This window comes from Coregonus clupeaformis, chromosome 13, assembly GCF_020615455.1.
Source record: "Coregonus clupeaformis isolate EN_2021a chromosome 13, ASM2061545v1, whole genome shotgun sequence".
Taxonomy (NCBI): domain Eukaryota; kingdom Metazoa; phylum Chordata; class Actinopteri; order Salmoniformes; family Salmonidae; genus Coregonus; species Coregonus clupeaformis.
The window spans coordinates 54,281,023-54,296,484 of NC_059204.1; the positions used below are offsets into that span (position 1 = coordinate 54,281,023).

At 40.5% G+C, this 15,462-nt stretch overlaps 1 protein-coding gene across 1 annotated transcript; it reads right to left on the reverse strand.

Moving 5' to 3' along the window:
- Positions 1-8,836: 8,836 nt before the first annotated feature.
- On the reverse strand, positions 8,837-9,400 carry LOC121578945 (claudin-4-like). Its single transcript, XM_041893239.2, has one exon. The coding sequence runs from the start codon at positions 9,398-9,400 to the stop codon at positions 8,837-8,839; it is 564 nt and encodes a 187-aa protein (XP_041749173.2).
- Positions 9,401-15,462: the final 6,062 nt, after the last annotated feature.

Sequence of the window (15,462 nt, forward strand, 5' to 3'; positions counted from 1 at the left end):
TCATATCATATGACTGGTAAATATACATGTATATTTCACTTTAAGTTTTATGTTTATAAACGATAAGGAACTTCTATGAAACGTCATGGTCAGCAGACTTTCAAATACAGTTCAACTATATAGCTCATTTTTTACCAATCGATTGGTAATGTATCCATTCAAAACAAAATCATTATATTGACCATACGTATATCTGTATTTTGCACTGTTCCTTACCAATCGTTCAAAGCACAACACCTCAGTTTGTCCAATGTCATCATGGGAGAAAAACCTTTCCCATATACTAGCAGACCTGTCCAATCGGTCCTTGTTGTCACACAATGTTTGTGTTAGGTTCTTTAAACGTTACGACAGTGTTATTATCAGCAATATGCAATTGGGGCTAGGTCAGGGCTCAGAAGGTATCCCATGTTGATTTTTTTGTTTTTCTTTTAGGACATTTTGGAGATCTCTTCACAGGATGAAAAAGCGGTATGAGAAATGTAACATATTGCGAAAGTTTCTTTCTTATGAAACTTAATGCAAAATAATTCATATGTAGCCAGGTGTGGTGAAATGTAGGAAGTTTAAGCAGCAATTTCTTTCTCTGTCATTCTTTGTACATGCACATGTCTGAGTTCTTACTCTCTCTTTTTGTATTTCCCACATCTCTCCATTCTCTCTCTCTCTCTCTCTCTCTCTCCATTCTCTCTCTCGCTCTCTCTCTCGCTCTCTCTCTCCTCTCTCTCTCTCTCTCTCTCTCTCTCTCTCTCTCTCTCTCTCTCTCTCTCTCTCTCTCTCTCTCTCTCTCTCTCTCTCTCTCTCTCTCTCTCTCTCTCTCTCTCTCTCTCTCTCTCTCTCTCTCTCTCTCTCTCTCTCTCTCTCTCTCTCTCTCTCTCCTGCAGTCACTCCCTTCTCTCCCACTGTCCCCCACTCTGTCTCTCCCTCTCTGTCTCTCACTTTTTGCTTCTCTCTTTCTATCTGAAACACATTCCAGTGAGAGGCCGTGTGTTGGGTGCTGATGTGTTGAAGCCCTAGGGCAGTCAAAAACGAGATTTTCCTGTGTTTATATATATTATGTTTCCACACTATGAGGTTGGAATAATTATGGAAGCCCTGAAGCCCAAGGCAAAACATTTTAAATAACTTAGACTCTTGGAATTATCTCATTTGAACAACTTAGTATATCGTTCAAACGACTTAGTATCTTGTTTGAGCGACTTAGTATTGAGTTTGAACTAAAATCGGATAGCTTCCTTATGTTTCTGTAAACCATTAGCCAACACTTCAACTATTAAACGAAGTGTCATCATGACAGTTTCTCTTCATTTTATTTTATTGTTTAAATGTATTTTTTTCTTCCTGTTATTGTGAATTGTAGGCTATAACAAGCTAAACATTTTAATTGAAGTCCTATCTAGGTGCAGGTTAAGCTATTCCCTTATGATATCACTTTACCTCCCTACACATAGGCGGGGCGTCTGTAAGGCTAGGGGAAGCTAAGCTTTCCCTAAAGTAAATTGAATTAAATTGGCAAAATTATATAGCCTTTTCGCCTACTCCTGTCTATACAGAAATAAATACAATCATTCAAAAAAGCTACTAAAGCATGATTTGGCCAAAGAGGATCATTGGCTTCTTTTAAACAAATAAGTTATGGATTGTTTTAAATCGCATTGCCTACAGTCGGAATGAAAGGCAGCGCAAGCAATTTGGGCAGCTCGCACGGCAAATACCAAATAGATGATTGTTGAATTGAGACAGTCAGTGATAAGTAGAGGCCTAGCCAGGCATATCGCAATATTTCAAAATACAATCGCGGGAAAACATAGTTTGGAAAGTAAATGGCTATTGCTTTAAAGAGAATACAATGAAAACAATTTTAGTTATCAAAATTCTCAACCTAATTGACCTTATAGTGTTTCTTATTGGCATCAGCCATATCCCCGGTGAGTGCGCACTGCGCATATTCACACTTTATCATTGTCAGGTCAGTGCCACTTAAAAGTTTATTTTTGGACAATATTTCCTCCTCCAGTTTCTCTCCCCTTCTCGTTTTTATTGATCCGTTTGTCAGTGTCAGCAGAGTAGGCTACCTTGTAATTTGTCTTATTGAGAAAGAGTCTGTTAATGTCTCCAGTCATATCAAATGTAGTAGAAGTGCATGAAATAGGTTTATAAAAGGCCACATTTTAATTTTTTCACTTTAAAGAAAGAAGACGTTTATCTGATATAAGCTAGCATATAGCCTAGGTCTAATCTACGCTATACGCACTCAGCTATGCATTGAACAGCTCCCCTCAATGAGACATTAGCTCCCCTTCAAACTTTGGGGGGTCTCTAAATAATGCTAATTTAACCATTCTCCTGTTGTTTAAAATGTTGTGGTAAATATGTTTTACAGTGGTAAATATGAAAATAATATTATTTTGGATTTTTTGGGACTGTTTTCATGTCGAAACATAATGAGATCTCCAAGATCCATGATTCGTACAGGGTTAAAGTTCAATGTTCTAATTCAATTGTTAAATGCTTAATAATGAAAAATAACGCCGTCATAAATGTCGTTAATGTAAGGAAAGAAAGGTAGTGTTTTTTGTCACACGATCTGTGAAGACTCCAAGCATTAACTCATGAGTTATGGACAACTCATGAACTAGGGTGTAAAACATGTTTTGTTTCAACTCATGTATTATATTTAATATAGGCAACCTGTTCTGCGTCTATTCATGTGTGTAAAATTGCCTCGGCTGAGAATGTAGGCTACCAGCAGTGGTGTAGGCCTAGTAGAGGGTAAACGCAAGTAAATTAATTGTAAAAAATAATAAAATAAAAATCTGACCGGCAATCAGAGTTTACCCACCTATTTTCTTACCACTACATCACTGGCTACCTGTAGGCCTCTTTGAAGTTCATCGTAATACACATTGTAGCTTATTCTAGTAGTTGACCATGTGTATTAGGTTGACCATTACGTTTTTCCCAGGACAGTTTCAGCCCCATTTCAGGTGTCCCGACATTTCAGGCTACAAAAAATGTCAATTTGTTAGCAATTAATGTAGGTCTAATCAATGGCAATCGCTGAATGTCATTAAGCACTTTTTGGTGCTTTGTAACAGATATAATTTTTACCGTTTAAATTACGTCCTTATTATCAGGCCCATACATTGTCATGGTGTAATTTGTACTCTGTTGAACGGTCTTTTTTGCAAACAGTGATTGAGTTATATTAGCCTAAATTATGACTATCCAATCTACTCATCACATTACGAATAGTCGGCTATCTTAAATGAGTCTGCAAACGCGATGATGCATGGAATGCTTTATTATAAACGTGAATTTTATGATGAAAATTAGCTTCCCCAAACTTGAAATTCACGCGCTAATTCTGTTGATGGAAAACTGTTATTTACCTCTTGTGTTGCACACATTTAATTCTACATTTAATTCACAATCAAGGGCGGCTGTGCATTCCCTCCAACAGTTGTGAAGTGTAGGCCTATGACTATGGAGCCTTGTGACACTGTCCTACTGGACTCTGTGCTGGTCCCTACTTAAATGTAATAGATTTTTGAGAAATAGCATCCACACATAGGGGCGGCTTCATCTCAATGTATTTTTCAATTTTAGGCTTTTCAAATATACTGTATTCCATTCTCCTTTCTCTTCTTAATATTATGGCTATATTCCCACAAATATTCCTTTATGTAATTAAGCTTTTACATGTGTATGTTTCTGTCTTAATAATAATAATAATATAAATAATAATAATATTCATCATATTTAATTTGTAGAGCGCATTTCTCACGCTCAATGCACATGTGAAGCTTGTTGGGGCTTACTTCTGTGCCCAAATCATTTCACAGCTGCAGTTTGAGCTTATTTATTCCCTTATAATGATGAAAAGAAGCTGATACTAGACTTTATTATTTCTGATTTATTTATAATATTTTCCCTTCATTAAATTGATTTGTATTATGGTGTTTCTATTCCAAGAAAAATTAAAATACATTTTACAGGAGCATATTTATACCTAAAACATTTGTTAATACATTTGAAGTCCTTCAAAATACATTGAACAAAAATATAAACTCAACAGGTAAAGTATTGGTTCCATGTTTCATGAGCTGAAATAAAAGATCCCAGAAATGTTTCATATGCACCAAAATCTTATTTATCTCAAATGTTGTGCACAAATTTCTCTACCATAAGCCACCTCCAACATCGTTTTAGACAATTTGGCAGTACGTCCAACCGGCCTCACAACCGCATATGGCGTCGTGTGGGCGAGCAGTTTGCTGATGTCAACGTTGTGAACAGAGTGCCCCATGGTGGCGGTGGGGTTATGGCATGGGCAGGCATAAGCTGCGGACAACAAACACAATTGCATTTTATCGATGGCAATTTGAATGCACAGAGATACCGTGACGAGATCCTGAGGCCCATTGTCGTGCCATTCATCCGCCGCCATCACCTCATGTTTCAACATGATAATGCACGGCCCCATTTCGCAAGGATCTGTACACAATTCCTGGAAATGTCCTAGTTCTTTCCTGCATACTCACCAGACATGTCACCCATTGAGCATGTTTGGGATGCTCTGGATTGACGTGTAGGACAGCGTGTTCCAGTTCCCGCCAATATCCAGCAACTTCGCACTGCATTGAAGAGGAGAGGGACAACATTCCACAGGCCACAATCAACAACCTGATCAACTCTATGCGAAGGAGATATGTCGCGCTGCATGAGCGATATGGTGGTCACACCAGATACTGACTGGTTTTCTGATCCACGCCCCTACTTTTATTTAAAGGTATCTGTGACCAACAGATGCATCTCTGTATTCCCAATCATGTGAAATTCATAGATTAGGGCCTAGCTAATTTATTTCAATTGACTGATTTTCTTGTATGAACTGTAACTCAGTAAAATCTTTGAAATTGTTGCATGTTGCATTTATATTTCTGTTCAGTATAGAAACTACATATCCTAATGTTAGAAAGTACAATATAAAATATAGGCTACTGTGGGTGGGGTAGGCAAAATAATTACAATTGAATAGACCTAATTAAAAGAATCATGATAATGGAAACAAAATATTGTAGGCAGAACATACCCAAAGCTTGTAGCTGAGCAGTACCAGAGTGAAATCGGAGCTGGAGAGAAGAACATTTTAAAAAATCTGCTCAGTTACACTCTGCTCCTCCCTCCACACTCGCCCACTTACATGCTCTGGCATTCAAAAGCAGCCATGCTTTAGGTTATCAAAGAACTGTCAATCATATCAATGGAATCAGTGAATGAATGGTTGCAGCAACCATTACATATTCTGACAAGCTGCATAACAAATGAGGCCTAATTTGAACGACTTGGTTTCTTGTTCAAACGACTTAGTATCGCGTTCGAACGATTTAGTATAAAAAAGTCGTTCAAACACGATACTAAGTAGTTAAAACGAGATACTAAGTCGATTGAACAAGATACTCAGTCATTCAAATGAGATCATTCCAAGAGTCTAATGTTTTTTTGTTTGTTTTTTGCCTTGGGCTTCCGTGGAATAATACTGTCAAATTGTTAAAATAATAATAATGCCATTTTAGTGTAAGAACTGTTTGAAAAGACCGCTTGAAATTTCGGCCTGTTTTGGTGAGATGGAGTTTTGGCCTATTAGTTCATAGACCAATAAGAAAGAGAGTTCCAAAGCCAACTGCCACAGCTAGTTTTCCCCTCCCCACTTAGACCGCTCCCAGACAGTCCTAGCAAAATTCTTGCTTGAGAAATTGCTCTTTGCTAAGAAGCTATTTTTGTTTCTTTTTGACCATTTTAATTGAAAACAATCATAGTTAGGTACCAGGAATTATTTGATATTTTGAGAAAAACAGCAGCAGTGGACCGTTAAGCAGCAGACAACTGTCCTGTTCGTCAGGACGATAAAAAGGATGAACTTGAATGACCATATTAGTCAAACGTGTATAACAGATTTATGTATGATTGTGATTCATTCATGTAAAATGATTTAGAAAATAAACAGATAAATATGTAAAGTTTTTGACTGTTCTAATGCCAGTCTGGGTGAACAAAACATAAAGGTTTATGTGAATCTTTAAATAAGGAAGCAAGTTGGTGTCTTTATTGTCATATTACAGGTTGTGTGTGTGCACGTGTGCATGCACACATGCATGTAGAGTAAAACAATTAATACATGTAATATTACAGGTTGTAGAATTAGTTCTAGGAATATAAGGTGTTTAGGTGTACCTGTATTTGTAGCTGGTCTTGAAGTTGACAGTGAAAGTGGTGACCAGTCTGCACAGATTCTCTACAGTACAGTACCTCTAGATACAGTAGATAAAAGTGCACATGTATTTATTTGACAGGGACAATGCACATCAATCAACATTTCTGTAAATGTGCCAGATTTAGCCAGCTGGCAAATTTTTACCTGTAGTCCCTGGGCAGATAGATATACAACAGTGTGGATAGAGAAGCACTGTAATAATAATAATTATTATACCAAAGTTAAAATGGCAGTTGCTTATTATGTATTCAATAGGACTGTGCAGGGCCGGCACTAGCCTTTTGGGGGCTCTAAGCAAGATTTGGTTGGGGGCCCCCCACCTCAGGGCAAAACATTTTAGTGGTTTACAGCTTTAGAGTTAATGTCCTGCAATTCTACACATTATGCCACGGGATGTAGAAAACATTTTGCAGTAGTATAACATATTTCCTGAAATTCTACCCATTTTGCCATGGGATGGAGAGACATTTTAGCAGTTTTAAAACACATATTTGTAATGACTTATGCCATGTGAATATGTTAATATGATATGAGTAAGAATGACTAATAAAATCAATGGGGGCTCCCTGGAGGTCAGGGACTCGGCCATGATGACTATGTTTAGATTGCTGGCTAGACTACCTACCAATCTAAAAATGTTTAGCTAACATGGCTAATTGAGTGACTGACATTAAAGAAAAACTGCTGATGCACAACCACATTTCTAAATTGCACCTGGTGTATTCTACTATTCTTACTCTCAACAGTAAGTTGAGACCCCGACTGAGTTCCTAAAAAAGATAAGCGACCGCTTATGTCACTTATGCCTGGAACCGGCCCTGAGACTGTGGCTGCATCCCAAATGGCACCCTATTCCATATATGATGTACTACTTTTGGCCAGTGCCCAATAGGGTGCCAGACTGATTGTTACTAAGAGGAGTCATAAATATGAGCCATAAGGAAGTTCTAAAAGTCCAGTTGACGTCCTCTCATATCTCAGATGCTCTGATCAAAGTCAAACTGAGGGCAAACTCCCATTACTACCCATCGAATCACCATCCTATTCCCCTCACCCCTCAACATACCTCTCCACACCACACTCTATTCCTCTCACGCATCAGATATACTATATGTTCAAAAGTATGTGGACACCCCTTTAAATTAGTGGATTCGGCTATTTCAGCCACACCCGTTGCTGACAGGTGTACAAAATCGAGCACACAGCCATGCAATCTCCATAGACAAACATTGGCAGTAGAATGGCCTTACTGAAGAGCTCAGTGACTTTCAACGTGGCACCGTCATAGGATGCCACCTTTCCAACAAGTCAGTTCGTCATATTTCTGCCCTGCTAGAGCTGCCTCGGTCAACTGTAAGTACTGTTATTGTGAAGTGGAAATGTCTAGGAGCAACAACGGCTCAGCTGCGAAGTGGTAGGCCACACAAGCTCACATAACAGGACTGGTGAGTGCTGAAGCGTGTAGCGCGTAAAAATTGTGTGTCCTCGGTTGCAACACTGACTACCGAGTTCCAAACTGCCACTGGCAGCAACATCAGCACAAGTACTGTTCGTCGGGAGCTTCATGAAATGGGTTTCCATGGCCGAGCAGCCACACACAAGCCTAAGATCACCATGCACAATGCCAAGCGTTGGCTGGAGTGGTGTAAAACTCGCCGCTATTGGACTCTGGAGCAGTGGAAACACGTTCTCTGGGGCAATGAATCACGCTTCACCATCTGGCAGTCCGACAGACGAATCTGGGTTTGGCGGATGCCAGGAGAACACTACCTGCCCCAATGCATAGTGCCAAATGTAAAGTTTGGTGGAGGGGGAATAATGATCTGGGGCTGTTTTTGTTTTTCATGCTTCGGGCTAGGCCCCTTAGTTCCAGTGTAGTTCCAAATCTTAACCCTACAACATACAATTACATTCTAGACGATTCTGTGCTTCCAACTTTGTGGCAACAGTTTGGGGAAGGCCCTTTCCTGTTTCAGCATGACAATGCCCCCGTGCACAAAGCGAGGTCCATACAAAAATGGTTTGTTGAGATCGGTGTGAAAGAACTTGACTGTCCTGCACAGAGACCTGACAGCAACCTCATCGAACACCTTTGGGATGAATTGAAATGCCGACTGCGAGCCAGGCCTAATCGCCCAACATCAGTGCCCAACCTCACTAACGCTCTTGTGGCTGAATGGAAGCAAGTCCCTGCAGCAATGTTCCAACACCTATTGGAAAGCCTTCCCAGAAGATTAGAGGCTGTTATAGCAGCGAAGGGGAGACCAACTTCATATTAATGCCCATGATTTTGGAATGAGATGTTTGACAAGCAGGTGTCCACATACTTTTGGTCATGTAGTGTACCTTACCCACATATAAACATTTACTATTGGGAGATTTGCGTAGGTTTTCCTCATAATCCCTGTCTTCATATCACAATGCTTGTCCTCATGCCAGAAGCCCTGTTCTCACATTTCGGCAGGTTTACCCTTATAATCTAAAACTCTTCATTTAATGCGTATAATTTGTAAAGTATTGTCGTCGTAAGGCACAACGCTGGCCTCCATATCGCCAGGCTCATCCTCCCACTGACCAATTAGAGGGCAGGGGCTGCAGAGAAATCTCACCCCAAAGAGGAGTGTGGCGGTGATAAAGCGAGGCAACCATCTCCATCTCCCCTGCTTGGTTGCTGTAGCGATCTCGGCCTTGGGCAATGTTGACGGTTACCCAGGTGATGCGGATAAGGAGCCCCCAAACAATGAAGGGGATCCCGTTAGTGAACTCCGCCCTGGCTTTTCCGACCTCGATCTCCTCGCCGTCCTCGCTGTACTCTCCACACCTCCGTCCCGGCGCCGCCATGCAAAAGCCCCACAGAGATACGAAGAGGACGGTGATGAACAGGACCCTGACAGCCAGCAGGACCTGTGGAGAGGCCAGGATCATGTTGCTGCTGTCACACTGCATCCGGGCCATTCTCTGGGTCACACAGTTCATAAGTAAACCCTCCCAGATCACCTGAGAGGTAGCGTTGGAGGTGATGGAGGTGTCGTTGGAGGTGATAGTGGTGAGGCTGGTGACCCTCCAGGCAGGGAAGAAATAGGTGATGAGTGTCCCCAGGAAGGGGAGGGTGGCCAGGGCCATACCCAGATGCTCTGAGCCCCTTAGGCAGAAACTATGTCACGACAACGACTTTCATTCTCACAAACTCCTCACACACAAACATGAGAGGGGATACAGAGAGAGCGAGAGAGTGAGCGACAGACAGACAGACGGACAGACGGACAGAAAGAGAGACAATAGTCCCGTTTATACCTGGTGGCAACATGGCTCCTTTGTCCTGATGTTGTCTACATTATTTTTGTTGTTGTTGTAAGATATATATATTTTTTATCATACAAAACATACAAAAGTTAACATGCAGACGCAGATAAACATCAACCTCACACCTGCCCAGACCCACCTGTTCTCTCTCCAGTGCCTGCACAACTCTCCGCCACATCCTCAAATTGCAGCATTTTGTGAAGCATATGATTTTTCCATTGTCTTAAGGATGGAGGATTCATTTACAGTATTTAAGTATATACGTTTTTTTCAAGATAATTGACCAGAAGAGTATCGTCCAACCCATCAGGTATCTCACTGCATCCACATATGACATGTCTTGAAATATGCAGACAGACGGATTAAAAGTACATTTACATTGTAATACTTCTGACAGCCAACTTTATAATGACCATAACTTTTGAACTTTGTAGCATTCCCAGAAGGCATGGATTATTGAGTCATTGATAGTTTTACATTTAAGACATGATGTCATTGTGTTTTAGAATTAGTGAATTTTGTCTCTTGTATAATAATGTCTACACCTGTGGGCACAATCTGAATGTGGACAAGATCAGGACAATGGATGCCTGTTAGAACCAGGTATAAATGGGGCTTTGGAAGGCAGCCTCTGGGTCAGGTGTGGAAAAAAGGCCCACCTTATTCCTGTCAGAGAGGGGAGGAGGGGACATTATAATCTAGATCTAGGACATTCTGTGGGGTGCCACAAACGAGACATATTGCAATCATTACAGGAAATCTGAAGAGGGCACCAAGCAGCATTGACACATAAAACTATCCTGTCTCTAAGCCAACCGGTCGGACAGATAAAGTAGCATTGTATATCAAACACTTCATTGTCTTTCTGTTGCTATCAGGTTTTTCCCTGATTGACTAATGCTTTTGTGTCAACAGAACTGTTTGTTGTCATGTCAACAATCAGTTGTTTTCCTGAAGTAAATTATTCACTTTGGACAAACACTGTGTGGTGCCTTAAAATATTTGGCATGGGTCCTCAGATCCTCAAAAAGTTATACAGCTGCACCATCGAGAGCATCCTGACTGGTTGCATCACCGCCTGGTATGGCAACTGCTCGGCCTCCGACCGGAAGGCACTACAGAGGGTAATGCGTACGGCCCAGTACATCACTGGGGCCAAGCTTTCTGCCATCCAGGACCTCTATACCAGGCGGTGTCAGAGGAAGGCCCTAAAAATTGTCAAAGACTCTAGCCACCCTAGTCATAGACTGTTCTCTCTGATACTGCACGACAAGCCTAGTCTAGGTTCAAAAGGCTTCTTAACAGCTTCTACCCCCAAGCCATAAGACTCCTGAACAGCTAATCATGGCTACCCGGACTATTTGCATTGCAGGGCCACATTGACTAACTATTTACAACAGGTGCACACCAATTTCTAAAGCTAAAAAAAGAACACTCTCTTCATTTACCCTTTAACTTCACATCTTATAGTCTCATCATTATTACCTTTTTGTTACGTCCTCAATGTTTAATTCCCTTTTGAAAATACTTCTAGAGACATAACATATTATAAGCCTTGTTATAAGACATTATAAAGGCTCAAACGTGCTTATAACAAGTATATACTTCACCTCTCATGTCATTTACATACAGATTATTTATTTCAGGGTACAAAACAAAATACACAGTTACAGTGCCTTCAGAAAGTATTCACACCCCTTGACTTTTTCCACATTTTGTTGTGTTATAGCCTGAATTTAAAATGTATTAAATTTAGATTTTTTTTTGTCAATGGCCGACACACAATACCCAAAAATGTCAAAGTGGAATTATGTATTTTGAAATGTTTGCAAATTAATTAAAAATGAAAAGCTAAAATGTCTTAAGTCAATAAGTATTCAACCATTTTGTTATGGCAAGCCTAAATAAGTTCAGGAGTAAAAATGTGCTTAACAAGTCAAATAAGTTGCATGGACTCACTCTGTGTGCAATAATAGTGTTTAACATGATTTTTGAATGACTACCCCAGGTCTCTATACCCCACACATACAATTATCTGTAAGGTCCCTCAGTCGAGCAGTGAATTTCAAACACAGATTCAACCACAAAAGCCAAGGAAGTTTTCCAAGAAGAAGGGCACCTATTGGTAGACTGGGTGTATCAATACACCCAGTCACTACAAATATACATGCGTCCTTCCTAACTCAGTTGCCGGAGAGGAAAGAAACCGCTCAGGGATTTCACCATGAGGCCAATGGTGACTATAAAACAGTTACAGAGTTTAATGGCTGTGATAGGAGAAAACTAAGGAAAATAAGGAAGCCTGTACATAATAAAAATATTCCAAAACATGCATCCTGTTTGATACAAGGCACTAAATTAATTATGCAAAAAATGTTGCAAAGCAATTAACTTTTTGTCCTGAATTAATACAAAGTGTTATGTTCGGGGCAAATCCAATACAGTATTCTGTAAATCTGAGAATCCTAGAGGAAAACCTGGTTCAGTGTGCTTTCCACCAGACACTGGGAGATGAATTCACCTTTCAGCAGGACAATAACCTACAACACAAAGCCAAATCTACACTGGAGTTGCTTACCAAGAAGTCAGTGAATGTTCCTGAGTGGCCAAGTTACAGTTTTGACTTAAATCTGCTTGAAAATCTATGGCAAGACGTGAAAATGGTTGTCTAGCAATGATCAACAACCAATTTGACAGAGCTTGAAGAATTTTGAAAAGAATAATAGGCAAATATTGTACAATCCAGGTGTGGAAAGCTCTAACTTACCCAGAAAGACTCACAGCCAAAATCGCTGCCAAAGGTGATTCTAACATGTATACTTATGTAAATTAGATATATCTGTATTTCATTTTCAATACATTTGCGTGGTTCTCTGTAGTGAACGACATACATTTCTCATCCCCTCCCTCTCTCCTCCCTTGCTCACCCTTCTCTCTCTCGCTCCTTCCTCTCTCTTTCTCCCCCTCTCTCTCTCTCTCTCTCTCTCTCTCTCTCTCTCTCTCTCTCTCTTTGTCTCCAGTGAACCATGGGAAGTTTCCTAAGCAGGAGGACTCGTATGCGTCAAGGAGGACAGCATCAGTGACAGTCTGTCTCCAGAGCAACACCACAGTGACGAGTCCCAGGGGTCCGCATGCCCCTCCTCTGAGGCCATGGGCAGCACCCCCTCCTCCTCCTCATCACCAGCCCTCACTAGCCCTAAACAGGTAATACTCCTTCTCCTCCTCCTCCTCCCTCTTACCTCTCTCCTTACCAGCCCCAAATAGGCCTATCGTAATCTCATTTTCCATCACCTCTTCCCTCTTCTTCCTGCCCCTCCTCTTCATTCTCCTCCTCCCTCTTGATAATGTATCATAACATAAACTATCCTGCATGAGTACAGACACTATGAACAAAAGGTGCACCAAAGCCTCCCCTACAGTGGCTTGCGAAAGTATTCACCCCCTTGGCATTTTTCCTATTTTGTTGCCTTACAACCTGGAATTAAAATGGTTTTTTGGGGGGTTTGTATCATTTGATTTACACAACATGCTTACCACTTTGCAGATTCAAAATATTTTTAATTGTGAAATAAACAAGAAATAAGACAAAAAAAAACTGAAAACTTGAGCGTGCATAACTATTTACCCCCCCAAAGTCAATACTTTGTACAGCCACCTTTTGCAGCAATTACAGCTGCAAGTCTCTTGGGGTCTGTCTCTATAAGCTTGGCACATCTTGCCACTGGGATTTTTGCCCATTCTTCAAGGCAAAACTGCTCCAGCTCCTTCAAGTTGGATGCGTTCCGCTGGTGTACAGCAATCTTTAAGTCATACCACAGATTCTCAATTGGATTGAGGTCTGGGCTTTGACTAGGCCATTCCAAGACATTTAAATGTTTCCCCTTAAACCACTCGAGTGTTGCTTTAGCAGTATGCTTAGGGTCATTTCCCTGCTGGAAGGTGAACCTCAGTCCCAGTCTCAAATCTCTGGAAGACTGAAACAGGTTTCCCTCAAGAATTTCCCTGTATTTAGCGGCATCCATCATTCCTTCAATTCTGACCAGTTTCCCAGTCCCTGCCGATGAAAAACATCCCCACAGCATGATGATGCCACCACCATGTGTTGGGTTTGCGCCAGACATAGCATTTTCCTTGATGGCCAAAAATCTCAATTTTAGTCTCCTGACCAGAGTCTCCCACATGCCTTTTGGCAAACACCAAACGTGTTTACTTATTTTTTTCTTTAAGCAATGGCTTTTTTATGGCCACTCTTCCATAAAGCCCAGCTCTGTGGCGTGTACGGCTTAAAGTGGTCCTATGGACAGATACTCCAATCTCCGCTGTGGAGCTTTGCAGCTCCTTCAGTGTTATTTTTGGTGTCTTTGTTGCCTATCTGATTAATGCCCTCCTTGCCTGGTCCGTGAGTTTTGGTGGGCGGCCCTCTCTTGGCAGGTTTGTTGTGGTGCCATATTCTTTCCATTTTTTTATAATGGATTTAATGGTGCTCCATGGGATGTTCAAAGATTCTGATATTTTTCTATAACCCAACCCTGATCTGTACTTCTCCACAACTTTGTCCCTGAACTGTTTGGAGAGCTCCTTGGTCTTCATGGTGCCACTTGCTTGGTGGTGCCCCTTGCTTAGTGGTGTTGCAGACTCTGGGGCCTTTCAGAACAGATGTATATATACGGAGATCATGTGACAGATCATGTGACACTTAGATTGCACACAGGTGGACTTTATTTAACTAATTATGTGACTTCTGAAGGTAATTGGTTGCACCGGATCTTATTTAAGGGCTTCATAGCAAAGGGGGTGAATACATATGCATGCACCACCTTTCCGTTATTTTTATTTATTTTATTTTTTAAAATAAGTTATTTTTTTCATTCCACTTCACCAATTTGGACTATTTTGTGTATGTCCATTACATGAAATCCAAATAAAAATAAATTTAAATTACAGGTTGTAATGCAACAAAATAGGAAAAACACCAAGGAGGATGAATACTTTTACAAGGCACTGTATCCTTCACAAACATACCCCAGTCAGTTATATGGTATATGAATACTTTCTGAAGGCAATGTATGTACAAAAGAGACATTTTGAGCTTAACAAACATGAACCCTCTAACTGGACTTTTGACCAGGGCACTATATATGGAATAGGGTGCCATTTGGGATGTGTACACAGTCATCAGTCTAATTATTTGTTAATAACTTTTTATTGTTGTGATCTTATTGTCTGGATAAGAAACAGTTACTAATGACAACCATATAATTAGATCCATACAACACACAATCCTAATGTGGTGTGATGATGCTACTGCATATTACATATTGTATCTGGTCCAAAAAAGGACCACAATAATAAGTCAAATAGAATTTAATTTAAATGTATTCACAGTGCCGATACCATGCCCTCTGTTTAGGATTTAAGAATATAGGATCTATAACTTTTATTCCTACATATATTCCTGCACAATGCTTGCTTTGAATAAGTAGTCTGGTTATAAGGATATCATTGTCTGGAACTGATGTGACTCTATTCAAATGAGTGCACTGTTGTGTTCAACCCTATTCTGCTTTACCAGATTTACAATGACATGTAATGAACACTAGGGGGCAATGGTACTGTATTGTAAAGTATGGCCCAGACCAAAAACAACCCTTAGCCCAGAGCTCCCTAGCCCCTTTCCCTTACCACCTAGGCACTTTTTACAGCAGACTTAGCCTATCAGAGGGCAAGGTGGACCTGCAACCATATTGCATATGGTATCTTATTTCTAAACGGTTCTAAATTAAGAAGAATATACTGTAGCTGGTGTACATTTTTTACATTTTAGTCATTTAGCAGACGCTCTAATCCAGAGCGATTTACAGTTAGTGAGTGCATACATTTTC